Source organism: Penicillium mononematosum (genome assembly GCF_028829835.1).
Source record: "Penicillium mononematosum strain IBT 11891 chromosome Unknown utg000003l:1.0-8172316.0:1.0-8177699.0, whole genome shotgun sequence".
Classification (NCBI taxonomy): Eukaryota; Fungi; Ascomycota; class Eurotiomycetes; order Eurotiales; family Aspergillaceae; genus Penicillium; species Penicillium mononematosum.
Window position 1 is genome coordinate 3,682,872 of NW_026643273.1, and position 27,619 is coordinate 3,710,490.

Sequence of the window (27,619 nt, forward strand, 5' to 3'; positions counted from 1 at the left end):
ATTAGGAGAAGAGAGGAGAAAAGAAGAAAGTGGAGGAAGAACCTGCTTTAATACGTCAATCTCTTTGTTCTATCCATTGCAATGCTTCCAAGACGTGAGATATACCTACATATGTAAGGTATCAATGCAACATGAAGTATACAACTACCATGACATCACTTTTTATATCCAGTCCAACCAATCACTGCCAACGTTTTGTCATGATCTGCAATGGATTCCAAGGTTCAGAATAAAATCTTGTATTTGATGGAAATAAAATAATGTCCAGAAATAAAAATGAATGTGCAGGTTCCTAGACGCCATCGCTCTGCGCCCGTACATATACAGATGTAAAATGCCACATCCAATATCTCTTCAATGTTCAACTTTCAATAACAAATAACCCAGTATCCAGTATTTCAGAACTTTCGTGACGAGCGCCTCTTCTTCTTCTGGCTGGAAGGACTAATACTCACCTCCACCATGTGTTGGAGTCTTCCAGTAGAAGCTCGGGGTGGATTTCCAGACGAGCGAGGGGTGTCCTCAAGTTGTGAGTTCCCATACACTGCAGATTTGGAGCGCTGGGATGGGTTCGAATTGGAGGTGTTGGGTTCGGGTGATTCACGCGGGCTGGAGGTGAGATCAATCACGTCCGATGCCTGGGAGGCGGGGATTTGGGAGGCGGATTCGGATGCACCCACTCGCTGGGAGAGTTTGGAGCGAGTAGATGCAGCAGGAGATTCCGTTTCAAATGGTGAGGGGAATGAGGTTTGCTTTTGATATTGGGCATCCTGCTGAGCACTCATTGGTGGGTTGGGAGAGCGCGAGGTGGATGCCCGTGGGGAGTCAAGCGCCGAGAAATTGAGGTCCAGGTAGGAGTGCTGCAGACTGTCTTCCAACCGCTCGGGACTCTGATTTCCTTCGCTGTTGTTGCCGTCGCTATTGTCATCTTCACTGTTGGCATCTTCACTATTGTCATCTTCACTGTTGGCGTCTTCACCATTGTTGTCTTCGCTGTTATTGTTTTCGCTGTTGTTGGCTTCGCTGGTAATAAGAGAGTCGCTGGGCTCCGAAGGTCCATTTCTTAATCGGTCTAAAAGATCTCTCCACGATTCAGAAGAGCTGTTCGGAGCCGCACTAGGCTTGTCTATCTTCGTATCTCTTTCCACAAACAGTGAACCAGAATTAGACGCACCATCATTACCGTCACGGTCAATGGTGGACAGAAGTGAGCCAGACTGAGGACCGCTGTCTCCGGAATCGCCAGGCGGCACAAGATTTTCGTTAACAACCTGGCGGTCGTGTTCTTCATGATCAGACATTTCTTGATCCTCGGGATCATCCGCAAAGGATTGATTCGCGGAAGCGTATGACAACACGGAAGGGTCCTCGTCCCGATTCACTAGAGCAGATGGAGTGTCTCCTCCGATGAGGGTATGACCTTCAAGCTCGCGACTGAGCTCAACACCAGGAGTCATTTGCTGCCAGGATCGAGCAGAGTGAAACCCAGTGAAAGAAGGTGAAGGGATTGGGGGAGTAACACTGCGCCCATTAGACCCACTCTGGATTTGGATCTGGGGCACGCCTCTGCCAGGGGTTTGTTGGATAGGTTCATCGGGCATTCCTGGGGACTCAAGACGGCTAACTTCATTTCCGATGGTGACAAAGGTTGTGTCATCAAGGTGCATTTCCTCAGCAAGGGCTGTTTGGGCGTTCGGTACGGATTCTTGAACTACAGAGACACTTGGACATGTAAGCATGAGCCGACAACCAGAGTTTATTTCACTGACATGCTACCTTCTCGAGTATTGTTCTGGTCTTGAGATTCCGCACCCGACTGCCCAGCGGGTTGGAGAAGCTTCGGATCGCTGAGTTCAGCAAAGGTAAGTTCGCGATAGCCGTCATCCTCTCCCTCGTCGTTGGCTAGGTCTGGTATTTCAAACTTGCTGAATTGACGGGGCTCGTCGTCGGATGCTGATGGGGGCTTTCGGTCTCGCTTGGCCAGTAGTACATCAATCACTCCCTGGTCTTTAACAGAGCGTACCTCGGCTACTCGGTACTCAGACATCTGAGGTTGCCAGTTCGTGGCCTTGGACATGTCTAGCTGCCGGAATGCAATGATTGCGCCGACCTTCGCTTCGCTCTCAGTCAAATCAGGAACAGAACTTATGTCGGCCGGAATCGAAGGTAGGTCATCAAAGGTAGCTTGTTCAGGTTCAGGGGCATCGTCATAATTGATCTGATCTCCTTCAGCTTCGCCAGCATAATGGCCTTCATAGTAAGGAGCAGCTTCGCCTTCCCAATGACCTTCGTAATGGGGATCAGCTTCACCTTCGTAATAACCCTCGTGATTGGCTTGGTCATCATGGCCGTAATAATTCCCATTCTCATCGTATTCATCCTGCTCCTCATATCCTTCGTAGACCTGAACACGCTGCTTTCTCTTCCGCTTCTTGTTGGGGCCCTTGAGCTCACGGATCGATGCATTGGCTGCTTGATCCCAGCGTTGAACAAAAGGATAGGGAGGCGCGGTCATATCAACTTGGGGATAGAGACACTCGACAGCACGGACGACAAGCTTGTTTTGCCAATCAATGTCGGATGCATCTTCATCCTCTTGCATCTGCTCAGTCTCTTCTTGGGTGTCTTGCTTAGAAGGCTTGATTCGGTGCCCGAATGCACTAGCTTTGGCAGCGAGCTTTCTCCGCGTTTCTTCTTCGTCTTCCTTAGTCTTTGGTGTTCGCATTCCTAGGGATCCAAATAGCATGCGTCGTGAGCTGGCGATGTCTAGGGTACGTCGGTTTGAGGGTTCCTGCTCCTGTCGATCCTTGCCGGGCACTTCTTCTGACACAGGGGTCTCCCCGACGGCAGATGGAGCAGGCGGGACATTTTCCTTCTCTGATATCTCGTCCACATCGACACCATTACCCGATGCAAGATCGCGAAGCAGTTTCTGGCGCTTGGCTTCGAACTCTTTCTGCTCCTCTTCCTTTTCTCTCTCTTTTGCCTCTTGATGGAAGATTCCGTAGATTCTTGTTCCGGTTCCGCAGGTTTTTGGGGTTGCACGAATGGCTCAGGCTTAAGATATTGCTCCGGAGTATGCCACCCTCCGTGGGTCTGTTCCCACTCCCGCAATGCATCGAAACCTGCTTGTTGAGGGAGAGCGCCTAGCTGCTTGAGCTTAGATAGACGGCGGCGTAGTTTGATGCGGTTGTTACTCTTTTTGGTGCGTATGGACCCTTCACCAGGAGCGCCCACAGAAACCCGTTGTTGCACCTTCTGGACAGGCGGGGCGGCTTCCTCATCGGAATCCGAGTCTGATAAATCGGATTCTTCGGAGCTTGAATCTGAATCTGAATCTGAATCTGAATCTGAGGGTGCCTCCGCCGCAGGTTCCACCTCGCTCGAAGAATCATCGTCAGAATCGTCATCGGAATCATCATCGGAATCGCTATCTGAAGACACAGATGAATCGGATGAATCAGAAACGGAAGTTTCAGCAGCACTTTCCTCAACCTGTGGGGCCTGCGGAATTTGTGGGAGATCAGGCATACCCTCGTCCTCCTGCTCAGCTCCCTTGTTGAATCTCACAGCCTTGGAGGTCCTGGGAGACGTGTCATCTGCGCGAGACCGCTTGCTGGAAAGAGATGAGGCAGCTGCAACTGAGCCCTTCGAAGTTGGTCGCTTGGCTATCGAGGTAGCACGTAGTGGGTGCCCACTGGCATTCCGAGTCTGGTTCCTGATATCAACAAATTGAGAAGGTTCTTCAAAGTCCTCTTTGAGCGCTTGGAGCTCGCTCTCCAACTCATCTTCCTCAATCTCAGGCATCTCAGACATATCCGCTTCACTGTCAGATTCTGTGCCGTGGTCAACAGGATGACGAATAACCGTGCCAAGGGACTCTTCGTGCTCGGCGGGCACGACGGAAAGCTCCTTTCCGAACCCGGTGTTTGGAGGCGGAAGCCACTCTCCATCACCTTCCTCGTCAGCATGTACTTCCCCGGCCGCGAATTCTGGAGCGTGCTCCCAGCCAGAAAAAACCGTGCGCCGCTTCTTCCTTGGGGGGGATAGTAATTGCAGGCCGTGTAGATGTAGTTCTTTTCAAGAACGGTGACCCAAAAGGTACGCCGTCGATCAGGTGCTTGCCATCGGCAGTAATTTGGTGGCGACCACACAGCCTTCTGGTCCGGAGGTCTGCCAATTGAAGGGCGCGGATACTAAAGGCGAGAAATTAGTCCAGTGTACGACATTAGAACGGTTGTTAGATGCACATACACAACTTCGTCTCCGTCTCGGAGCAAGCCATCAACCTCCATGAAGTGGAGGCATTCCGAACCAGCAACTTCGACAACATAATCTTCCAATCCCCACTGGCCACTGAACTCCGCATCAAAGACACTAGGTTCAGTTTCCAGTGGCACAACTTCATTCACATCCTCGAGGAGTTGTGCGACCGTATATCCACCATTCGAGAAGGCGATGTTCGGGGTGCGAGACGATGCGACAGCTGCGGTTGATGCCGGGCGCTGAGTCCCATATTCACCTAGCATAGAAGTAGACGAAGTCGTCGTCCAGAGAATGCGCGTGACCGGCAGGCCATGGCGGGAGATAACAAGGTGGAGACGCATGGTGGATGGTCAGTCGTGAGCTAAATCATTGACGCGGTGAATGGACTTTTTCGCGATGCTGTTGGGGGTTTCGATTCGAGTACTCGGAAGTAATATTTCGTTGCGGGGTTAATCCAGTTTGTCCGAGCTGGTCTAGCAAATTTGATTGAGATCTGACGTGAGGACAGATGCCCACAGGACTGGACATGTGCTCGAGTGGAAGAAGAAAGCAACTGATCAGAGCTCAATCCGCGTGGAGGACACGCTAGCCGCTTTTGGAATAGCGCACATCTTGTTCCATAAACTTGGCTTTTCCCCATTCCGATATTGACTCGATGTGCACTATCAGCTTCATGGAATATGGCTTATTCTTCGAATCGAATATAAACAAATTATTGCCTTAAACGGACGCTACACTATGTGGGCTAAATTGTAGATTCCTTGGACATTAACGCCTCCATAGACCCTACGAGGAATTTTAAGAATAGCACAATAGCCTTAGGAACACTTTCAACACTGAAATTTGATCGGGTATCGAGCTTGAAGGTAGAAATAAAGTAGTCTCTTTGATGCGTAATGCCGATATCGCTGGAATAATCACTGGCAGAGTGCCATGAAGCTCCAATTAATTTCAAACCCGGACACTGAGCGTGAAAGAGGAGAATATGACCAAATTAGTGAAACCAAACAACCTATTGAGCCCGATTCGGATTTCGTGGCACAGGCTTCCGATTAGGAACACCTAAGTTCATAGGACGAAGATTATTCCGCGGACGCTGGCGTTGCACAGCTTGGGGAACGTTCAGCTGATTCCCCGCAACAGGTTCATATTGCGGCGGGCTTTCTTCATCAACGTTGTTCCGTGGAAATTTCATCATGCTCCCCGGGCGTCTCACAGGGGATGCGGGAGGTGATCCAGATTGGGATTCCGGCGGTGTGGTAGGTAGCATGTCGAAGGACTCCGTGGAAGCACGATTGCCTCGGCGACGAGGGGCCGAGGATCCTTCCGCGGCGGGCCCATCCTCAAGCGCCTTACCCGGTAGGGCTGCGGACTTGGAATCAGCTCCAAATTCTACTGTACTTGGTGACGAGGCATCTGGTGGGTGATACTCGCGACGTGGTCCGTCCAGTGGACTCAGGTGGTCTCCCATGGCATCCTCGTAGCTGGGTGGTGCGTCGTCATATACATCACCGGAATTGACAGGTACAGGCTCGCCTGTTGGCCTTGGTGGAATGGGTGGTCGGCTGCTTCCTATCTCTGTTGGCAAGCTGGGCTGGGGTTTCACTTTAGAGGATGATGATGGCTGAAGGGATGCAGCGGCCATTGCATCCAGGAGGGCCTGTGGTGGAGCGATTCCTGAGAATACTCTGACTGGCATTCGTAGGGGAAGAACGATAAGTTGAGGCTACGCCATTGTCAGCCAAGAGACAACTTTCAAGTGTTGGTGGTTTCAGCATACCTGCATTTCCCGGGCATTTCCATGAGTCAAGCCCACTCGAATCTCCAGCTCGTAAGATCTTTCAATGTTACATGTCTCAAAGGATGGTGCCACCGAGTTAGGTAATGGATACCGATTCCACAGGTTAGGATCAATAGTCCAATCAGTGCCTACGGGATCCCCTGGCTTGCCTAACGGGATATTCATATTGCTGCGGCTCATGATAACCCACGAGCCGCTTTCAGTGCGGTTGAGGTCATGGGCCAGAATTTTCGTGTAGGATATTAGTTCCACCTGCAACATCTGAAGGAAGATTACGTCCGGACCTTCGGTCAGCTTTTTGGCGAGGAGACGGAGGGGGACAGGTTCGTTGCAAGTGAGAATAGAGGGGTTCGGAAGCCGAGCATCTACAGACACCCGAGGAGGCTCTGTGTATGGCTCTTTGAGTGAAGAAGATCCGCGTGAGAATATGCTCTTTTTCTTAGAAGCAACCTGGGTTTTGGAGAATTGGTGTTGCCGCCTGGCGTAGGTTTCCTCGTTGGGATTCCCGACCCTTGGCGGTTCAATTGGAAGGAAGTTCAGAGGGACAATCTGAGAAATCAATCAGCGAGTGCGGCAGTAGCATATCATCGGGGCATATCACTTACCGATCTGATGTTTTCTTTGTAGAACTGCGGCCGGATGACTGTGGCCTTGACGAAGTATTTGATATCTGCTACACCTGGGAACCCGCTTAAAGATGGCGGGAGAGTCTTTCTGACGTGTCGGTTGGTGTCTTTAGCTACCTCGACCTTCAATCCAGAGAAGTTTAGATTGGTAAGCATGCTGTTGGTGGTGCTGCATGAATTATTGAAGGGGAACTAGTAGAGCGTTAGTTGTGTCCTAGCAGTCATAGACTAGACTCTTTACCTTGAATTCGAAAGGGTACTCATATGACCCTGCGGCAAAGGTATATGCTGGCGCGGGGGGACCCATTCTGCATCACACCTGGTGTCGGGAAGACGGTAGCAACCTTGTATAAGATCTGCATTCGTTGGTTAACCAATGCTCCAGCCAATATCTTATCCCGCCGATAGATATGATAAAACAAATCCTCTTACCTTGTGAACCTCAAGCTCCGTTCGCTTTTTGTCCGAGTGCACATTTTGGGGATTCTTGGGACCGGATAGACGAGTGCGGCTCTCGCACTCCAATTTGACCTGAATGGCCCCGATGGCTGCTTCCGCCGGTAGCTGGAGCACAACCTTGCCCTTCAGGAAGTCTAGATTTGTGTAATGGGTGTGGCGGCTATCCAAGACGATCTTTGCGGACATGGCGGGCGCCCGGGCCCTGGCGGGGCTCTCTCTTCGGTTGGTGGCGGCGTTCGAAGGGTGAAACGGAGAAATGCGGTCGCTGTAAAATAACGCGGCAATTATCAAGTTCTCAGAAGATGCAAATAGCGTACGGCTCGACGTGAAGAGATGTTGTGGGGGCCGTGAGATGGGGGAAATACGGATTATATGTGAAGGATCCCGGAATGACGTTTCGGGCGTTCGTAGATCAACTGATTGCCAAGCAACATACAAATGCCACAGACTCGCCCAGTATGATCAAGGACTTTTGCAAGATTAAAGGCTAGAAGGTCCAATTAGGCGTATATGCTGCGCCTCAGTCACATCACAGCCACATTTCTAAGACAAAGGGCATCATTCCGCTAATATCCGGAAACTATAAGTCGAAGGGTTGTACTATCTGTACTATCTGTACACTCTTCCATCGCTGCATACTTGGACCGTCAATCGATTATTTGATTATCTTGAATCCAATCATCTGTTATATTGACAGATTTACATCGATTTTACTGTGCAAAAATATGTACATAGTTGGCCAGAAGAGGAAAATATCGGGAACTTCCACTCCAGGCACCAGAATTTCCATATCAAACCTGAAACGGAATCACGGCAATGCAGCCACAACAGGGCTGAGGAAAATCCAAATATATCCAAGTTACTTTCTCAAAGTCCCTCTTTTGCCAACATGTCTAGTGCACATGCAACTCGTTAGTCTCAAGTAACCCAATCAGACCGTAACACATACCTGCGATGTCCAAGTAGAATGCAATGGCGTTAAACCTGCATGAAGATCAGCATAATTCCCGAAGTACAATTTGCAATTCACTGACTTTCGTTTGTTGCCTGTTACCTCCCCGACTAGCCATTTAAGCCGGTTGGACCAGTTGATCAGGTCTAGATGGCTGACGCCCATGAGGGTTCCTTTGTATCCTGCATCGCCTCCCCAGCGGCTACTAGAAACGCTAACCAGGCCATCATTGGGTCCTTCAATCTCTGCAAGTACTCGGTGTGAAAGCCGAAAGGCAGACCATATACTTGGCTCCACTGCTGCTCCATAGGAGAAATATCTGGGGAATGTGAGCAGGGCGTAAAGTGGAGAGCATACGTGGCGCTTACCTGACATCATCGACATCTGGGGTATTGGGGTTGAAGGTCTCGGTCATGTATTTCCTTGTTAGTTGAGCGAATGCACCTGTCTCGACACTGAGTCGATTAAGGGCATAATAGATCTGAGGTAGGCGATCGGCTGCACAGAAGTAAATGTTATCTTCCGAGTTCTCTCAGTAAGCGAGTGTATAGTAACGAACCTCCAATTTGATCAAGTACATAGTCCGCCACAGATGAACCTGCTATACAATTAGCAGGAAAGCGAACGAGAAGCTACGCTGTGCCAGACCTCGGTGCGGAGATGCGATAGTGGTCAGTGACAAGACTTTGAACTTCTCCGGTCGTATGTGGCTAATCATATATCGTGAATCAAGTCCACTTTGCAAGTCATTAATTAGCTTGCACTGAATAGTATGACCCTTGTTATGTCTCACCCCTAATGACAGATAAGCATTAACTCTATTGCAATAATCGAGGGGTCCCACCATGCTATGCCTATACAAAAATCAGTCAGAATATGTCGATATGTGTAACTAGGAAATGAAGGTAACATACGCAATGATATTAACATCTTTCCCTTGAGCCTCGGCCTCAATGCTTCGGGCCAATTGTTCAGCCCGCGCTTCAATAGAGCTCGACGGGGGCACTGTTGCCGTGATAACTTCAATATCTCGCGCCGTCAGGGCCTCTTTGATCCCACGCCAGTACTGAACACCGGGGAGATATGGGCCAGCAAGGCGCAGTTCATCAAACCCGAGCAAGCCATGGGCGAGAACGACAGGGTATTTCGGTGCAGCTAATGGCGAGTCAGCAATTGCTCACACTATCCTAGTCGAAAGGAACCAACCATATTTATCACGAATGATTGAATACTCATCGACAATTACTTTGCCGTGGTCCTCTAATCGCGGTTCGAGACTTGGTCGAGGTCTGCATGGAGACCCGTGATACCGCCTGTTGTTAGAGTGACATACAGTCTGGCCGTAAGAGTGGCAGACTATCGAAGACCGTTTGAATGCATTCGGCGTAACAATTGCATATTTCATTGTTCTGCGTCGTCCGCAGATAGGTTGTCGAATGAGATCCGGCGCGGAATGACGCAACAGGAAAACACTGTTTGTGCCTCAGGCCGACACGGACTATAACCCCAGTCTTCTTCTAGCATTGCGTACTAGTCTACGTAAAGGAAAGAAATGTGCACCTAATATGCTATGATGCACGTCTTTTGTGCGCAAGGATAATTCAAACCGATAACCAATCACTCCAAGCTCTGGTGATAGCCAAATTTCAAACGCGAGGCCATTCACCAAACAATGACTCGTTGCGCTGAGATTCATTCCACAGGGATGAGACTGATATCTGCCCAGGGGTTCAGGACAACACATTGAATCATTCTGTGCCTGTGGTTGCCGCCCCCTGGTGTCGAGTAAGAATAGACATGGGTATCAGGAGTGTGCAAGTCTGGCTTAGTAGACTGGTGAGATATTTGAAGTCCGCTTAACCATGGCCCCCCAAGGGTCTCAGGAAAAGCCAGGTCATTAAAAATAAATACCAGTTTTGTGATGATCGATACTCAGACTTGCCGCAGATGGAAACCGAAGACAGACCTACAACAACACCATAGGATAGGAATACGACATATGTATGCCAACACAAGTTAGCCAGACTCCATCCACGTCATATACCCAGGGTTAAACCAAAAAGAAATTGATATTGTCCGACAATTGGATATCGATGAATAGACACGCAATCGCATTCATGCGAGGAAAGAAACGATAACCCAGAATATCTACATTATGCCTTGATCTTCTCAGACGGCTCGGGCTTGACGTCGGTCGTCACACGAATGAGGTCTGCGACCACCTTGTCGCCCTGCTTCTTGCCGGCATCCTTGATCTCCTGGAGCTTGACCTCGGCTTCCTTGTCGGCCTCCGCCTCGGATACCTTGTATCCGCTTGAGTGCTAGCGAGACAGGTCAGCTTAGCACTATATATAACTCTTGTTGTAAGAGCCATTTAGGAGCTGTATCTCACCTCGCCCTCGAACTTCTTGTACTCCTCTTCTTTCTGGTTCTTGTATTCCTCGATTTCCTTCTGGGCCTCTGACTTGGCGTCTCTTATCCGCTGGGTACGGTCTGTATAATTTCGAGTCATTAGTTCGATGGAGCAAAGGGCGACAGGTAAGTTTGTATTGCGTACACTCTCTGGCTAAATGAAATGTGACGTATTAGTGTCTGTGATAGAGCGATGAGGGGTAAGCATAAGTTGGACTTACCTTTCTGCACAATCTTCTGGGCCTCTCTCTCAGCCTGACAGTTGCGTGGTTAGTATCTCGACGCTGCGCTTAACATAAAACCAAGACCTACATCGAGGAGGGTCTGAATGCCCGCGGAGTTCTGAGCCGACTGTTGTTCATCGTTAGCAGCTGGTCACCAATTCCGAGATAGATTGCTCACCATATTTGCTATGGATCTTTAGCTTTGGAAATGGAGTAGAGGGAGAATAAGGCTGGACAAGGACGATTAAACGGCGAGTCTAGAGCTCCGAGCCCAGGTCGATCGGAGACACGCATCGCCCCCCCAGAGCGGTGGGGGTTCTGCCACCAAACGCCGCCCGGTGATCGATAAACTGATAATCCCAGACTTCGTTTTGAACTGACAAGTCAAAACATTTTTGTGACAATTATCCACTGAACCTCTGTGTCGAGCCGTGCTCTCGCTTATCCTGCCATGTCTCGCGCATCAAAGTTTACATTGGCAGCCACTGGTCTCGGCACAATGGGTATTGTCTGGTTTGTCCACTGGGCACAAGAAGCGGATAGAGCGGTATGTTACAGCTTCGATTCTCTATTCCTAGCATATACTTACTTTGTTGGATGTTAGGCTATGCACAGAGGAGTCGAACGTGATATGGAAAAGCAGCGTGTCCGACTAGAACGCCAAGCCGAGTTCGAAATGCAAAAGGCTCTCGAGCAGGAGTATCTCAAGCTCCAGACGGTACACAGCACCACCGGCAACCCAAATACAATCAGTCAAAACACAAGTCCGGGTTCATAATGCTGTATTTGGCTGTGGATATCATTCTGCATTATTTTGCGCGATCCGGTCCACCATTCGGTCTGGGTGCGCTTTGGCTATACCAATGAATTCAACGGCGGCTAGGTCGCTAATGCATGGGAGCAAGGAGTTAAAGTTGTTTACATACGCGAAGTTGTACAAATTTTGAAACACGTGGTGTATACATAATATACCCTCATCTGTACTATATAACATGAAATCGTCTCTCTACCAGTTTGTTGCGGCCGGTATTTCATAGTCAATGCTGTACGGCTGTAGTTTTCATTAATAACTAATTTCGTTTCTATGATCCCAAGCGGAGCTTAGGGCCTAATGAGATATACACTGCTACAGTGGCAATAATTGGAGTTGTGTTATGATATTTTTCGCCTACATAATATACTAGAGCCATCCATGGGTGTAGCCTAGATCTACCGTTACGATTAAACGTTCTTAACTATATAATTAATCTGGTGCGGGTCTAGTTTTCGTCTGGATTGAACTGTTTTGAACCGTAGAGGAATGTTCCTTTGGAGACCTGACCATATCGCTTCTTATCATCAATCTAGTCAATCTACACCAGAATGTACCAGTACGCAACACAGCTCATCTTTATGGGTCTAGAACGAATGGGCTTTTCCTTACAGTGGTTAATCTAAGATCTATTTATAAACTTAAGTTAACTGGCTTTATTCCTATGCGTTCCAAGGTTGGATGTGGTTGAGTTTCCGAAAACGGCATTCCCAATCCGGAAGTACGAATTCATACAACTCACAAGCCTCCAACCAAACACTTCAATTTTACATTTAGGAATAGTATTATCCCAATATCCGGAAAGCATTTATTCTCATCTTTCCATCTACCATGAAAAGCCCGGCACCTACGTGTGATGCCGGCCATGATTCCATCAATGGCATTCAGGCAACGGCCCTTGCACATCATCCTGATGGTTCTATCAGTAATATGTGTTTTCTGGATTACAACCAAGTCTTACAGAACCTTTCCTATTTCCCAATCAGATGATACCCACAACAACAAGTTGCAAAGAGTCGCCAAAGTGTCCATGCTATATGGAGAGACGAACCACATGTACGAAAGAGCACTGCAAAGCCATGAACGCCACGGGAAACTATGGGGCTACCCCATGCATATCCTGCGGCAGGATATTTCGGTCGGATTTTGGAATAAGCCGAGCTATCTGCTATCCTTGGTTATCAGCGAATTAACCAAGCCAGCCGGGGAGAGAAAAGAATGGTTGATGTATGTCTTTTCTTCTGTTCATGTGATTGGGAAATACTGACTCTTGCAGGTGGGTAGATGCAGACTCGATTATATTGAATAACGATATCCCTGTCGAAATTTTTCTTCCGCCATCGGACCTGAAAGATATCCACCTGGTGGCAACCCAGGACCAAAACGGCCTCAACACGGGAATCATGTTTCTCCATGTCCACCCTTGGATGATTAGTTTCCTCACCGAGACAATGGGCTACCCTCTTTATCTTCCTCAGATTGATCTTGGTCGATCTGCTGACCAGGAAGGCATGAGACGTGTGCTCAACAAGACGACGGGGGGTCCAAGCGGACAGGGCTACGCGGATGGGGTCTCCTACCTGCCACGGCCATGGATCAACACCTATGAATGGGACTGGGCCTATGAAGGCAAAAGGGGAGATCTGCTCGTGCACTTCCCGGGTCTGGAGGAGCGCCGATGGCCGCACATGGCCAAATGGTTGAACATTGTCGAGACGACTCCTCATGAGTGGAACTTGCCTCTTGAGGAGACTGGATACATTAACAAGACCACAACGTACTGGTCACAGATGCGAAGTGCGAAGGAAAGTATCAAGTCCGCGGAGAAGAAACTGAAGTCTGGGGAGGCAGTGTCTAAAAATACCAAGGAAGCAGTCGGTGCACTCAAGGAGGCATTGCGTGAGAAATCAGACGATATGGAACTTGTACAGCAGAGGCTCGAGGATCTTGATGCGTTGATTGGAGTGACATAGGCTTTTGTTGCAATGAATGTGGGAGGTACACTTCGTTATGAGCTTGTTCGAAATGTTTCATTGGATGATATATTTCAAAATCTACCTAGGTATATCGATTTGAGCAAATTCTCTTCCTAGTTCGCTCTCCCCAAATATCAGTTTTTCTATTCCTCCGCTTGTAATCGGAAGACAACCTTTTTAGACCACCTCGGCCCTTTCCATCCAAATTCAGGTATTTCCTCAAATAACGCAAATCCGTCCAGGAATCCTCCGCACCATTATGTCCATCGCAATTTACACTCATGTGTTCTTGTAGGACCTTTTCCACTCAGCATCCTCTGTTCAGCCCAACAGACCGAGACGTACATACCAAACCGGTAGTACGCAGCGAATTCTCAATCGAGTATCCAGCCAGCCCTCCGTCTTTCACTATAATATTGCCCAAATTCTTGCCTTACGCAGAGGTAAATGGGTACCCTGAGGTCGCGACTACCGGGTGTGTTAGGGAGTTCGTGAGGCCTTTGGTGATGGCTCGCTCCAGGTCGGACTTGCACTAATAAGCCTGAAGCCTGAGATCGAGTCGTCATTGAAGCAGATTAGTGACAAGAATGAGGCCTTTGGGGAGCTGGGTGTCATTGTTCTTGCAAGCTTGCTGCAGTTGAAGAGGGATACGACCGCAGTTGGCTGATTTCGAGGCGGGAATTGCACTGGGGAGTGTGGATGACATTGAGAAGGCATTTGACGGGGCGATTGCTGCTTATGAGAGTAATGGTCAGTTTCCATATTTGTTCCTAAGCGAGGGTACTAACCTTGGAACGATCCCCTCTTTGTATAGCCCTTTAGCCATTTTATTGTGGCAGTATAGTTGGCTATGACTATTTTGCCCAAATCGCTATTAATGCTGATATTGCAGGTCTTACTACACGAATATGAAATGTAAGTTATATTCATCACCTATAAATGGTAACAGCTCAAATAGCCTGCACTGCCAAAGCTTGATAAGGTTCCTCCAGTAGTTGTACCTCCTCCTTTGCAAGACGTATACCAAATGCCTCCGTTGCAGCTTCGATTCTCTCTAAACTGTTCAGTCCGACAATTGGACAAGAGCCCTTATGCAGCAGCCACGCCATGGCCACAGCACTCATAGAGCAACCCTTACTCTCCGCTATCTGCTGGACCCTCCCAATGATTTTCTCATTCTGATCCCCAGCGAACCACTTCGCCGTCTTCGCATCCCTCTTCGACCGCTCTGTCTGGACATTGGACGGCCGTGAAAGTAATCCACGAGCCAGGGGACTCCAAGGAATCAATCCAATCCCCTCAACGTCACAGAACGGATTTACATCTCGCTCCTCCTCCCGGTATAACAGGTTATACAGGTTCTGCATACCTGTAAACCCTGTCCACCCGTTCATCTTTGCCGTGTAATGTAACCTAGCCAGCTGCCAGCAATGCATGCTGGACGCGCCGAGGTAATGCACTTTCCCTGCCTGGACGAGGTCGTGCAGGGCTTTCATGACTTCCACGGGATTAGAGCGCACGGTCTCGTCCACCCGGTGTAATTGCAGGACGTCGATGTACGTTGTTCCTAGTCGTTTCAGCGAGGCGTCGACCGCTTCGAAGATGTGCTTTCTGCTTAGGCCCATTTGATTAACCAGGGATCCGTCATTGACGGCAGGGTTTGGTCGTGCGTTTGAGGTTATTTCCATGACTGGGTAGTAAAGTTTTGTTAAGATGACGACCTTCTCTCGTGGGATGGAGTATTCCCGTAGTGCGTTGCCGACTATTACCTCGGAAAGCCCGTTCGAATATGTATTTGCCGTATCCCATGTGTTGATTCCGCAGTCGTATGCCCTTTCGAGTAGAGGCAGTGCCTCTTCTTCTGGGAGCACCCACGGACTTCCCTCCCAGGAGGGATTGCCGAATGTCATGCAGCCAAGAATGACTCTCGATACCTTGAGGGAGCTCGTGCCTAGTTGCTGGTATTCCATCCGCGGTTTCGCTTCTTTGGCCCACGATGCGACGAGGTCTCGTAGTGTGTTGACTTCTCCGACATTCCCGGGGAACACGACGTATGGAATACCTGAGAACTTGGAGGTCGGCTCGTCGCATCGCCACAGGGGAACACCCGACGCAGCCTGACCGAGGATCTGGGCTCTTCGCATGCGCAGCCCTTTGCATGCTGCGTCTGAAGATGTGATTCCACCTTTGGCTATGATGTAGCGGGGCCGCGGGACAAGGAGGCGCAGGAACAACACCAGGACAGCTGCAACAGTACTGCCTATCTTCAAACTAGAGACGCCATCGTTGCCAGTGATGAGATCGCGGCTCGTCATTACGAGTACGTCTCGACCGTTGAGAATCAATTGTCCTGCTTTGTCTGCTGCGTCGAGAGCTGCTCGGTCTGCGTCTTCGGGGCCTTTCAGCAGATCTTCCACTTTAAGGACGATAACCTCCAGACTCGGTCCTCGGCCGTCAATTAGGGATTGCAATTGCTCGGTCGTCTTGGGCACATAAGAGCCTGCTAGGATGAGCCCGCCTGGTTGAGATGCGTGGGTGCTGAGACCGAGTGATTTGGGTATTAAAGGAGGAATTTGCGCGATGCCCAGTCTTGTTGATACAAATGCAGCACCCGTTCGATATAGATATGTCCTCCCTTGTGATTTAGCTGTCCAGGTTAGTATCACTCTCTAGATGAGGAAGATGCACTCACCAGCTAGTAGCCCCAGAACGAAGATCTCCATATCCGTATCAACTACGGCATTCACTACAATAACGCTCCTCTTTCCAAGGCTAAGTAACTTCTTCGAAACAGCCTCAGGCCCGCCTGTGCGGATATCCTCTAGCGAAATGGAATGCACGCGGTCCTCTGCAATAGACCCGCCAGATTTCTCCACGACATACTTCCTCAGATTCGAATTCGAGTAGCCAAACGTCGCATCCTTCGCGAACGGTGTCTGTGCAGCTGGAATCAAATTTTCTTCCGGATCAGCAACGTAGTGGACATCATTGATAGTCAAGCGACCGCCCTGTCGAAAGAACGGGGCCAGGACCCAGCCGTCTACTGCACCGATCACGTCCTCTGCAACCTCCGGCTCATCAGGGAAGTGCCCACGCAGTGTCGAGTCGCCTCTGAGGACGATCTCGAAGGCTCTTTGCGCTTTAGCCGCCGCGTGCTTCACGGCCGTGCAGACTTCCCTGATTAACCCGCGCGCTTCGGGAGTAGGTAGAGCGCGCGAGTTAGTCAGGATGAAGAAACCCCGGTTGCATTGCTGGAATTCACGCATGAGGATCTTCTCGTCCCAGACTGTTAGCACGTTGATGCCGTGGCATGTCTGTGTGCCTGTGGGGTCGTCGTCCAGCACGACGAGGACAGCCAGGTCGTCGCTGTTCGCAACTTGGGTTTCTAGGTCCGTTCTAGGGACTGGAGGGGGCAGGCGCTGCTGGACCTCGTCCAATCGTAGAATCTGTTCTGCCATTTTTCATTGACTGCCTTGTATTGTTCTCTGTCTCCTGCTAGCTTGGGTGAGTGGGCGTATCGGCGCAAGATATCAGCGCCTGTCGGAATTTCCCCGATGCGCACGTCGGCGAAGTCTCCGCTGCTTCCCCGGACTGCAGATAGGGTTGATCGGCCGTCGGAGGACAGGATTATTCTTCTTTTTCTATCGGGCAATGTATTTCTAGAGCTTTGGAGTCTTGTATTTATAGCCGTAGTGTTGTTTACCCCTGGTCTTGTTGCTTCCAGTAGTCGGGCTTTGTTCAGACACAATGGAGGACGCAACAAACGGACCCTTAATCTCATCGTCGGAACTGCAGAAACACACTACTGCAGATGACTGCTGGATTGTCGTCCATTCGCGCATCTACGATGTTACTGCATTTCTGAATGAGCATCCAGGCGGATCGGCCAGTACATACTCACCCATCTTCGTCGCATATTCTCATTCCTAATGCACCCAGTTATCCTCAAATACGCAGGGAACGACGCCTCAAAAGCCTACGACGAGGTACACTCGCCCTCGATAATCCACAAAACCCTCACGAGGGAGCAATTCAAGGGGATGATCGAGCCAAGCGCCGAGTTACCCTCCGTTGACACGCCCATGGAAACCACCAGCCCACCAGATGCAGACGAAACCCCGCAGCTCGAGCAGCTGATCACCGTGCGTGACTTTGAGGAGGTCGCGCGGAAGAAGTACACAAAGAAAACATTCGCGTTCTATTCCTCCGCCGCGACGGATCTTGTTTCGCACCATGCGAACCTGAACTCGTACCGTCAGATCATGCTGCGGCCGCGCGTGTTGCGCAATGTGAAAGAGGTTAAGATGCCTCGCACGATATTGGGTTGTCCGTCGTCTGCGCCGTTCTTCGTTAGTCCCACGGCTATGGCGAAGCTTGCACATCCGGATGGTGAGTTGGCTGTTGCGAAGGGGTGTGGGGAGGAGGATATCATCCATATCATTTCGAATAATGCTTCTTTCCCGCTTGCGGAGATTGTGGCTGCGGGGAAACCGGGGCAGGCGTTTTTCTTGCAGCTGTATGTCAACTCGAAGAGGCGGAAGACAGAGGAGTTGCTGCGGGAAGCTGCGGGTCTCGGGATCAAGGCGGTGTTTGTCACTGTCGATGCGCCGATTCCGGGGAAGCGTGAGGCCGACGAGCGTATTGCGGCTGGAAATCTGGTTTCCGCTGTTAGTGGTGCGGTTGCAAAGAATGATAAGAAAGGGGGCGGGCTTGGTAGGGTTATGGCCAAGTATATTGATTCGACGTTGGACTGGGGAGATCTCGCATGGATCAAGAAGGTGTCGGGCTTGCCGGTTGTGCTGAAGGGGGTCCAAACAGGGGCTGATGCTAGAATGGCGATGGAGCATGGTGTTGATGCGATTCTGTTGAGTAACCATGGGGGAAGGTCTCTGGATACGTATGTATAAAGAACCCTTGATGGTGCGCAAGCTAACCGATATACAGAGTCCAACCTGCCATCATCACACTGCTGGAACTACACAGAACGTGTCCTGAGATATTCGGTCGCATGGAGATCTACATCGACGGGGGAATACGACGAGGAACAGACATTTTGAAGGCACTCGCTTTAGGAGCTACAGCTGTTGGGATCGGACGGCCGTACCTCTACTCTCTGACATATGGACAGGAAGGAGTTGAGCACCTTACACAAAGTACGTTTGCCTACCCTCTTTTCATAGAATTATGGCGTAACTAACACCCTGCAGTCCTCAAAGACGAGCTTGTCTCAGCAATGAAGCTAAGCGGCATCACGCACATCGACCAGGCGCATCCTGGTATGGTCAACACTGCCTATGTTGATCCGTTGATTAGAGGTACTGAAACACATCCATGGATTACATGGACTCCCCAGGCGAAGCTTTAGAATTATCGTGTATATAGAGCGTGGTCTAGAGTGGATACATAGATACAAGCAGCTAAGACTGACCCGGCCTCGCAAGAATGACACATATGGAGCACCTACGGGAAGTTATTACGAAAAGAAATATCGAATATAAAGTTATAGTACCGCTCTACCCTACTATAGTAACAACTAATACAATAAATCCCTCTTTAGCTCGCTATTAAGGTCACAAATAATATGGCCATTCTACCTACGTAAAGGTGTCCAGGAAAGAGCTATAAATGGTCGACTCGCATATATGACAGCCAATTGGATATAAAATTGTCATCATACTCAAAATTCCGTTGTATAACCATAAGTCAATGAGATGAATATTTTGAACAGATAATGCCAAACACCATTAATTAAAAATTTTCTGCCTATTACATGACATTGTTGCCATAGCCCTATCTCGCGATATCGCCTCCTGGCGGACTTGGGAAGAGCACCGACTCACCACTCCACAAATGCAGCCAACGCAGAGGACACCGAAAGATGCGGTCTTCTCTCCGTACACACAGGCGAGATATCCTCTCACGCAACAGTGGCATTGGGAACGGACAAACTCCGTGATGTGGTCTATCTACTAGTATCATGCTGATTCTGTCGCGCTCATCTCATATGCTATTTTTTCTAAATCTACACAGCCCATGCTGATCATCCGAAGGTGAGTGCGAATATATATTTCTATTTTACTACATGATACTAATACCTCACAGCGCACCAATCTAAAGAAATAAGTTCAACACTATGAGCATCCTCATAACCGGTGCAGGCGGGTTCCTGGGTCAAGCCCTGGCGAAAGCCCTCGCCAGCACCCCAGGCGTGAACAGTCTAGTCCTAACAGACGTGGTCGAACCACCGAAGCCCACCAACACGGCACAATCCAATACACAGATAACATCTCTAAAAGCCGACCTCACCTCCCGCGAGACATGCAAGTCCCTCCTCTCCACAGATTTCAGCCACATGTACCTTCTGCACGGGATAATGTCCGGCGCAAGCGAGGCAAATCTTCCGCTCGGACTTGCAGTGAATGTTGACTCGATGAGGAATATCCTCGATATCCTCCGCGAGAAACACGAATCTGGAACCGGGTCACACAACCCAGTTCGCATCGTATATCCCTCCAGCCTGGCTGTCTTCGGCGGGCCAGAGATCCACAGAGCACCCGTGACAGAATCGACAATCACCATCCCGCAGTCTTCATACGGGGCGCAGAAGCAAATGTGCGAGGTGTTGTTTAACGACTTCTCCCGCCGTGGCATTATCGATGCGGTTATCGTGCGGTTGCCGACGATCATTGTGCGGCCGGGGAAACCGTCCGGTGCGGCGTCGAGTTTCTGTTCGGGGATTGTGCGCGAGCCGCTTAATGGTGAGGAGAGTGTTCTTCCTGTGAACAGGGATCTGAAGTTGTGGGTTTGTGCGACTAGGACAATTATTCGGAACCTTGTCCGTGCGAGGGATGTCCGGTTCGAAGGTGAGACGTACTCGCGGGTTGTCAATCTGCCTGGTGTTACGGTTACTGTGCAGGAGATTCTCGATGGGCTGGAGAAGGTTGGAGGGGAGGAGGTGTTGCAGCGCGTGGTTGAGAAGGCCGATCCGGCTGTACAGGCGATTGTGGGATCGTGGCCGGCGGTGTTTGATGTGAAGAAGGCGCTGGATATGGGCTTTTATCCTGACAGGGAATTAACCGAGACGATTCGTGCGTATATAGAGGATTATGGGGGCAATAAGTCATAGACAAGATAGAGTATCTCCGGTTATGTCATGAAGTTTGATGTCAGGTCTGGGAAGTTGAATTCGCCAAAATCGGCAAATAGGAGCTCGTCTAGGGGCTGCGAAGCTTCTGCTGTAGGGACTGGGGGGTAGTATAGAGCTTCCTGGCCGGGGATGGCATGCTGTGCACTTAATCCTCCAACAGGGACTGCGGAGGGAACTGGGACTCCGATGCTGGCAGAGCAGTCGTGCAGTTTTCTGTTCAGACCCGGTGTCATTCGCCAGATGGGGTGCTGGGGGATACACTGGGTGTTTCTAAATAGGTTCAATGCGCTGTTGATAAGCTGAAAGTCATCCTGTATCTTGATCGCAAGCTGTTCGTAGTAATTTTGGCAGATTTGTAGTAGTAGATGGCCGGCAAAGGCAATCATTACATGGAAGTAATGCGGCATGCCGACCAATCCCTCCTGCAGCTCTGGCTCGCCGAGTATCATCTCGAAGATAGAGACTGCAGTGTCATGCGCCATTGTTGCGGCGGACAGGAAATGAGGAGGAATGGGCCGCCCACGAAGGCCTTTAAACACCTGGTGGCCGAGATATAGTTTGCCAAATTGGTAGTGCAGTTGGAGGCCACGCTTGGGGAACTCGCCGATAAAGGCGTTTGTCACAAATAGAGCAGAGAACTTGGTGTACCACTTGTCGAGCTGTCGCGAGTAGTTGAGGATCTGGCCGGCTAGAGCTGGGGGGTAGGGGGGTTTGGTTGTCGGATCCCAGCACATCACGCACTTGGCCCATGATCAACAGTAGCGAGACCTGTGACAGGATGCGCACGTCCGACTCAGTCGTCTCAGCACGATGTAGGTACAGCTCCCAGCCGACTGCGATTCCTTTGTCGCTCCGCAGCAGCGAGTCTCGGTTGTGCAGGATAGACAGATGCTGGTCGCAGACGAACAGGAGGTACCACAGGCGCACGCGATCAGTGGCAGCGGACAGATTCTGCATTGATGGGGACGGTATAGAGGGCATCGGCCCACTTCCTAACCCTGTGCGATCCTCGAACAGAGCATCGAAGCTGCGATGGAGTCGCATGTCCGCCGCGCGTCGGATCGCATCACTGCAGACGATGCGCGAGGCATCTGCCAGCCAGAAGGAGCTGATGCACAGTGCACGGATATAGTCGACATCTCGCTTCTCAAAGGTCGATTTGGCGATTAACGACCGGAATTCGCGATTGCAGGCTTCATACACGACACGCTCCTGTGGATCGTGCAGGGCAGAGACGGTGCAGATGGCGGCGAGAAGAATCGGCGCGTTCGCCCGCAGCTGCTCCAGTCCCTGATATTCCCCTCCAATCCCGTAAAGGTAGTGGTCGAGTCTTGCAAAGTAGTGATGGACCAGTCGCTCGGCAATTGTGGCGCTGATAATGCCCTTGCTGATGAGATCTGACCTCGTCCCCGACCGGCTGGCGCGTGCACTGGCGGGCGAGTCAATGGAATGCGGACTGCGGGTTTTGGCGATGTCCAGGAATGTGTCGATCGGGGCCTGCACAGCGGACGGCGAATCGGGAGGCGACACTTCGCAGCCTTCTTCCTCCTGTTGTGTCTGGTTCTGGTCGTTGTCTATTGGGGGGGTATGAGCCCTCACGGTCGTGTCCCACTGAACGGAGAGCTTTTGGGCCTTCGACTCCGATGTGTTGGCAGAGCAAGTCGAGGGTATCGTGCAGGTGGGTGACGTCTGTTTGAAGGAGCTTCACATTTCTGCAATTGTCAGTCAGGACATTATTCGCATGCTGCGTCTGCCTTACCTGGTATCCTCGATCAGGGACTGAAGACTGCGGTTGAGAACGCACGAGAGCCCCCGGCGGCGACATCGGACGCAGGGAGGGCCATCGCCTGGCATATCGCAGCGGATCTAATTCTTTTAGAGAAATTGAACCATTCTCGTTTCTAGCGAACACTCACCTTGTTCTTGCGACAGGCGGCGCACGCAGTGATCTTGCGCGTAATGCCAGGAAGAACCTCCACCAGATTCTGGCCTCCTTTCTGTCCCTGATCGGAGGACGATTCATTATGGCCGTTCTCGACCGCCGACTCTCTTTTCCGCTTTGGCATTATTGCTCGTGGTATTCATGTGTGATTGTGCAGGTGGGAGGATTCATTTCCAGCGACCACGACATCCCCACTTGGACAGACCTTCAGCCAGCATGCATGACTGGCGCAGAAGGTTGGAGACATCGCTTCGAGGCCTTTCTCCATCTTCTCCTCACTGCAGGCCAATCACAGCGCATATAAAGCATCATCACGGGCTGGTCTCCGCTGCTCGGCCGCTCTCCGATGGGGCCGAATCGCGGGGTGTGAGATCGCATTATAAGGCAGCATGAGCCAGGATAACTTGAATAATGAGATTCAATCGTGTTTTTGAAATTGTTGTCAATTGAAAATGACGTCGAATATTGCACAGAAATCAAAACCCCTCCCCGCTGGTATCTACTGCCCCGTCGTCTCCCTGTACAAGCCCACGCCGCGCCAGGAGATCGACTATGAGGCGTCGTACAAATACTTCGCATACCTGATCCGCGGGGGCGTCGATGGGCTCGTTATGGCCGGAACAACCGCTGAAGCTGTGCTTCTCTCCGCAACTGAGCGTCAAGAACTGGTGCGCGTTGCGCGCCGCGCCGCGACAGATCTCGGATTGTCTGATTTCCCCGTCGTGGCGGGCATCAGCGGACAATCTACAAACGAGTCCATTAGGCTTGCGCAGGATGCACAAGAGGCCGGTGGGGACTTTGGACTTCTCCTCCCGCCGTCGTACTGGGTGAAGGCTGTGACGAAGGATGTAATTGTCGACTTTTATCGTGAGGTCGCTGATAATAGTCCGATTCCGATTGTGATTTACAGCGTGCGCATCCGCCCCTACTTTTGCTATCCCACTGCGGGAATATGCGTATGCTAACAGTTACGGGTATAGTTCCCTGCCATGTGCAACGGCGTGGATCTAAACTCGGACGTCATGTCGGAACTGGCGCAGCACCCCAATATCGTCGGCACAAAGCTCACTTGCGGAAACGCAGGGAAGGTTACCCGGTTGACAAACGAGTATAGCCATGAGCAATTTAGTGTCTATGCCGGGTCGTCGGACTGGCTGCTCCCGTGTCTTATTGGTGGTGGTTCCGGATGCGTTACTGGTATCGGCAATGTCTTCCCTAAGTCTGTGGCAAGGCTGTATACCCTATGGAAGGAAGGCAAGGTGCAGGAGGCGACAAAGCTGCAGGGGCTTGTGGCTCAGGCAGAAAAGGCGTGCAAGGGAGGGTATTGCGCCGACTAAATTCGCTGCTGGGTATTTTGCTGGCCCTGCTGCTGGGGTTACGGATGAGAAGGCATTCTGGCCCAGGAAGCCGTATAAGCCATCTGGGAAGGAGAAGCAGGAGTGGGTGGTGAAGGTGATGCAGCATCTGGTTGAGATTGAGCAGTCAATACCGGATCGAGCAGGAAAATAAACATATCGAAGTATTCCTGTTGGACGATCAATTATAGACGAGGTTATGTTCTAAATGCAATTCCATTCCATGTTTTATATTTCTATTCTATGCTGTAAAGAATTCCTCTCCAATCTGAACATACTTGATTGTCTGACGCCAGAAGGTAAAGGCAATATGGATCGTGCCATCCTCCCCAACCACCATACTGGGATAAGACAGCTCGCGATTTCGCTTCTGCTCGCTGTTGTTCGTCAGACAAAACCCATCTCCCTCCTCCAGGGTTCGATGCTGCCACGATTTCCCATCATCGTCACTCCATGCCACACAGAGCGGCGCCCTCGGAGCTCCCCAGAAGGCCTCTTTCCCATCGGTTCGACCTTTCTGGTTTGGACGAGTATCTTCGCCCTCCTCTGTGATCTCATCATATAACCCCTCTCTACGCCCTTCGGCATTCTTTCGTGATGAGTGGTTATACACAGCCACCACCCGGCCGGAGGACAAGACATCGAAGCATATACCAGCATTGGGATTCGGCAGGGACGTAGGCTGCGGTGCACTCCAGTTCAATCCATCCGATGAAGTAGATAGATGGATATAATCCGCCCACCGACTGCGGTACAGCGCGAGATAACTCCCATTTTTCAGGCGCTGGATCTCCATGTGCACGCAGCCTGTGCTCTCGGGAACTGCAACCTCTGACCATGTCTTCCCCTGGTCAGCGGACGTACGGATCGCAGAGATATCATCGTTTCCGATCCATTTTGCACCTGGTTCCACGCGGCATTTGAATGTCGGAACCACAAACACCTCGTTCTCAAGGATAATAACGGGCTGTCTGATGAAGGTGCCCGGGTCATCGAACAAGGTGGTGGGACTGCTCCAGGTGGCGCCATTATCGGAGGAGATAACGCGTTTCACCACAGCAGAGTCTTGGTTACCGCCCTGCTGCGAAGTGTAAAGCAGCCAGAGCTCGCCGGACGGATGACGGAATAGAACTGGGTTCTGCTCGCTGCGTGTACCGTCATGCGTGACCTTTACGGCTTCTCTCCAGGTCTGTCCCCCCGATGGGAGCCTGGAGAGGTAGATGCTGATATCAGGTTTTCCTTCCATGTTTCCTCCGAACCAGGTGCATAGCAGATCTCCATTTGGCAGGCGTAGCAGGTTGGATGCGTGGCATTGTACTGTTGTGGGGCGTAGGTACGCTTCTCGACGGACGGCGGGCCCGGATCCTGGGCGCAGTGTGCCGTCGAGGAGACTGGGTAGTATTTCTTGCATACCTGCCATTGTTTCTGAGTGAATCTTGTGTATCGTGTCTCTCAGCGTGTACAATATAGCTTACCCAGCTGATGCTTATCTCTTAAGGCACGATGTCAAGCTCATCAATGCGGGGTGGAATCCGACGTCGGTTCTGGTCCGAGCACATCAGAAACGTCGGACGACAGTCCGATACTAGTACGCTGCCCCGTAATGGTGGACCACCAACCCCATGGGGAAGTGGGACCACGCGGGGACAAGCCCTGGCCATGCATCCATGCTGATCGGTGCCCTTTAAGTAGGTCTCCGACCCTCATACGACCGGAATGCCCTTGCTCTCTTAAGGCTGCCACGCTACCGCCCGCTGAGACTTCAGACTGCGGACGTTCTTTTCTCTTTAATTTCGACAATGGCAGGCGGAACAAGTATATGGGCGAGCAAGGACGCCAGGTCCGATCCGAGGGAGATCTTTAACCTGAGACTGTTGTATCTCCTGGTTACCCTGGCCTGGGCGGGCTGTTTCTATGGGTTTGACACTGGGAATATTGGCGGCATCCTGACCCTGCCGTCGTTTGAAAAGGCGTTTGGCTTGCTTGATATTCCGCAGGCGGAGTACGATGATCGGAAGGTGAGCAGCACGCCTGACCTTTTCTCGTATTTTATTAACCCGCTCTAGGGGACCATCGCGGCCATGGTTGCTGCAGGCGGCGCTGCTGGGTCTCTTCTCGCTGCACCAACGTCCGACTGGCTAGGTCGCAAATGGTCTGTCTTTCTATGGGGACTCGTCTTCCTGGTCGGTGCTGCGATGCAGATGGTCCCCGACTACGACGTTCTACTCGCAGGGAGGTTCATCGGTGGTCTGGGAGTAGGAGCGAGCTCCATGCTGAGCCCCCAGTTCCTGGCTGAGAACTCCCCCAAGTCAGTTCGTGGGTCTATGACGGCTACGTACAACCTCATGATCGTCACATCTTTGATGCTTGCGTTCTGGGTTAACTATGGCGTCTCGCTCTGGTCTCAGGCCGGGGATTGAGGATGACCATGCCCAGTGGCAGACTGCGATGAGTATCCAGCTCATCCCTGGAGGGCTGATGTGTCTGATGATTCCATTTGTACCGGAGACTCCTCGATACCTCATTAACCATGGCAAGGCGGAGCAGGGGCTGAAGAATCTGTGTCGACTTCGCCAGCTGCCTCCGGATCACCCCTACATTCAAATTGAATATCGCGAAATCCAGGCTCAGGTACAGTTTGAGCAGGAGAACTTCCAGGGCCACAATTACTGGGTCGTGGTAAAGGATATATTCGGGAACAGGAGCAACCTGCAGCGATTTATTCTCGCTGTTCTTCTGTTTATTTTTCACAAGCTCACTGGAACGGACTCGCTGAATGTATGTCTTGTCCCCGTCAATTTTCACTGTGAGTTTTGACTAACCGATCGTTTCAGTACTACGCCCCTCAAATCTTCGAGCTCATCGGCGTGCAGGATAGCTCGTCGCTGTTGACAACTGGTGTGTACGGCGCTGTCAAAGTCGCGGCGACAATATTCTACGTTACATACCTTGTCGACCGTGTTGGTCGTCGTCTTCCACTTCTCATCGGCGCAACTATCCAAGGTACTGCCATGCTATATCTGGCCCTATATCTCCGGTTCGCCGGGGTTGACAACACCGACATGGGCGGTACCCCTGCTGGAGGTATCGTAGGGATAGTCTGGATCTACCTATATGCGTTTGGGTGGTCATTCGGACACAGTGTGGCCTGCTACATAACTGCAGCCGAGATTTTCCCAACTCGTATTGTAAGTCCGCCCATGCACGCCATTCCATCTAGTCACGGTAGAAATCGATAGTACTAACTATTCGCAGCGCTCCGTCTGCATGGGCTTCTGCTTCTTCGTAAACTGGATAATCGACTACGGCATTACACGCGCAACACCGAACATGCTCACTAATATGGGCTACGGTGCCTTCCTTCTCTATGCCCTGCTGACCTACCTCGGCGTCGCGTTCATCTTCTTCTGTCTCCCTGAGCTGAAGGGCCGGTCGATTGAGAGTATGGATGATCTGTTCCAACGGCCGCTGTGGACGATGTGGAAGCATGCGTACCCGACCAAGAAGGAGACGGTCAGGCAGGGTATTCAGGAGGGAAAGCAGGATTCTGTGGACGCTGTTTGGGAGCGTGATGGTGATGAGGAGGAGGTGAAGAGGAAGCAGGGTGCGGCTCATATTGAAACAGTTTCCTAAGTTATGTATGCGAGG

General features: G+C 50.9%; 12 protein-coding genes across 12 annotated transcripts; 6 read left to right on the top strand and 6 right to left on the bottom strand.

Annotated features, from left to right (window-relative positions):
- Positions 1-398: 398 nt before the first annotated feature.
- On the bottom strand, positions 399-4,607 carry N7519_006380 (uncharacterized protein; the record flags this gene model as incomplete). The annotated part of the gene is made up of 5 exons (XM_057293156.1): positions 399-1,711; positions 1,777-2,986; positions 3,046-4,036; positions 4,089-4,196; positions 4,255-4,607. 5 exons carry the CDS (start codon positions 4,605-4,607, stop codon positions 399-401), a joined length of 3,975 nt encoding a protein of 1,324 aa, XP_057147967.1.
- Positions 4,608-5,278: 671 nt separating this feature from the next.
- On the bottom strand, positions 5,279-9,509 carry N7519_006381 (arrestin (or S-antigen), N-terminal domain protein; the record flags this gene model as incomplete). The annotated part of the gene is made up of 13 exons (XM_057293157.1): positions 5,279-5,992; positions 6,047-6,616; positions 6,673-6,885; positions 6,935-6,963; positions 7,013-7,049; positions 7,126-7,286; positions 8,102-8,136; positions 8,187-8,423; positions 8,473-8,602; positions 8,664-8,702; positions 8,753-8,841; positions 9,019-9,259; positions 9,311-9,509. The coding sequence occupies 13 exons, from the start codon at positions 9,507-9,509 to the stop codon at positions 5,279-5,281; spliced, it is 2,694 nt and encodes an 897-aa protein (XP_057147968.1).
- A 748-nt stretch (positions 9,510-10,257) lies between these two features.
- On the bottom strand, positions 10,258-10,921 carry N7519_006382 (uncharacterized protein; the record flags this gene model as incomplete). Its single annotated transcript, XM_057293158.1, has 6 exons — positions 10,258-10,425; positions 10,497-10,597; positions 10,662-10,670; positions 10,738-10,771; positions 10,829-10,867; positions 10,919-10,921. The coding sequence occupies 6 exons, from the start codon at positions 10,919-10,921 to the stop codon at positions 10,258-10,260; spliced, it is 354 nt and encodes a 117-aa protein (XP_057147969.1).
- Positions 10,922-11,191: 270 nt separating this feature from the next.
- N7519_006383 (protein PET117) lies at positions 11,192-11,518 on the top strand (the record flags this gene model as incomplete). The annotated part of the gene is made up of 2 exons (XM_057293159.1): positions 11,192-11,287; positions 11,345-11,518. 2 exons carry the CDS (start codon positions 11,192-11,194, stop codon positions 11,516-11,518), a joined length of 270 nt encoding a protein of 89 aa, XP_057147970.1.
- Positions 11,519-12,464: 946 nt separating this feature from the next.
- On the top strand, positions 12,465-13,524 carry N7519_006384 (glycosyltransferase family 34 protein; the record flags this gene model as incomplete). Its single annotated transcript, XM_057293160.1, has 2 exons — positions 12,465-12,778; positions 12,828-13,524. 2 exons carry the CDS (start codon positions 12,465-12,467, stop codon positions 13,522-13,524), a joined length of 1,011 nt encoding a protein of 336 aa, XP_057147971.1.
- A 953-nt stretch (positions 13,525-14,477) lies between these two features.
- N7519_006385 (aldo/keto reductase) lies at positions 14,478-16,985 on the bottom strand (the record flags this gene model as incomplete). The annotated part of the gene is made up of 2 exons (XM_057293161.1): positions 14,478-16,174; positions 16,220-16,985. The coding sequence occupies 2 exons, from the start codon at positions 16,983-16,985 to the stop codon at positions 14,478-14,480; spliced, it is 2,463 nt and encodes an 820-aa protein (XP_057147972.1).
- A 289-nt stretch (positions 16,986-17,274) lies between these two features.
- On the top strand, positions 17,275-18,892 carry N7519_006386 (uncharacterized protein; the record flags this gene model as incomplete). Its single annotated transcript, XM_057293162.1, has 4 exons — positions 17,275-17,416; positions 17,467-18,424; positions 18,472-18,680; positions 18,735-18,892. 4 exons carry the CDS (start codon positions 17,275-17,277, stop codon positions 18,890-18,892), a joined length of 1,467 nt encoding a protein of 488 aa, XP_057147973.1.
- A 768-nt stretch (positions 18,893-19,660) lies between these two features.
- Positions 19,661-20,653, top strand: N7519_006387 (uncharacterized protein; the record flags this gene model as incomplete). The annotated part of the gene is made up of 1 exon (XM_057293163.1): positions 19,661-20,653. The coding sequence occupies one exon, from the start codon at positions 19,661-19,663 to the stop codon at positions 20,651-20,653; it is 993 nt and encodes a 330-aa protein (XP_057147974.1).
- A 20-nt stretch (positions 20,654-20,673) lies between these two features.
- On the bottom strand, positions 20,674-22,740 carry N7519_006388 (Zn(II)2Cys6 transcription factor; the record flags this gene model as incomplete). Its single annotated transcript, XM_057293164.1, has 5 exons — positions 20,674-21,414; positions 21,461-22,231; positions 22,287-22,386; positions 22,434-22,540; positions 22,591-22,740. 5 exons carry the CDS (start codon positions 22,738-22,740, stop codon positions 20,674-20,676), a joined length of 1,869 nt encoding a protein of 622 aa, XP_057147975.1.
- Positions 22,741-23,068: 328 nt separating this feature from the next.
- On the top strand, positions 23,069-24,125 carry N7519_006389 (dihydrodipicolinate synthase family protein; the record flags this gene model as incomplete). The annotated part of the gene is made up of 3 exons (XM_057293165.1): positions 23,069-23,527; positions 23,597-23,835; positions 23,900-24,125. 3 exons carry the CDS (start codon positions 23,069-23,071, stop codon positions 24,123-24,125), a joined length of 924 nt encoding a protein of 307 aa, XP_057147976.1.
- An 87-nt stretch (positions 24,126-24,212) lies between these two features.
- Positions 24,213-25,391, bottom strand: N7519_006390 (sialidase family protein; the record flags this gene model as incomplete). Its single annotated transcript, XM_057293166.1, has 1 exon — positions 24,213-25,391. One exon carries the CDS (start codon positions 25,389-25,391, stop codon positions 24,213-24,215), a length of 1,179 nt encoding a protein of 392 aa, XP_057147977.1.
- A 379-nt stretch (positions 25,392-25,770) lies between these two features.
- Positions 25,771-27,604, top strand: N7519_006391 (uncharacterized protein; the record flags this gene model as incomplete). Its single annotated transcript, XM_057293167.1, has 5 exons — positions 25,771-25,989; positions 26,038-26,279; positions 26,380-26,749; positions 26,806-27,159; positions 27,227-27,604. 5 exons carry the CDS (start codon positions 25,771-25,773, stop codon positions 27,602-27,604), a joined length of 1,563 nt encoding a protein of 520 aa, XP_057147978.1.
- Positions 27,605-27,619: the final 15 nt, after the last annotated feature.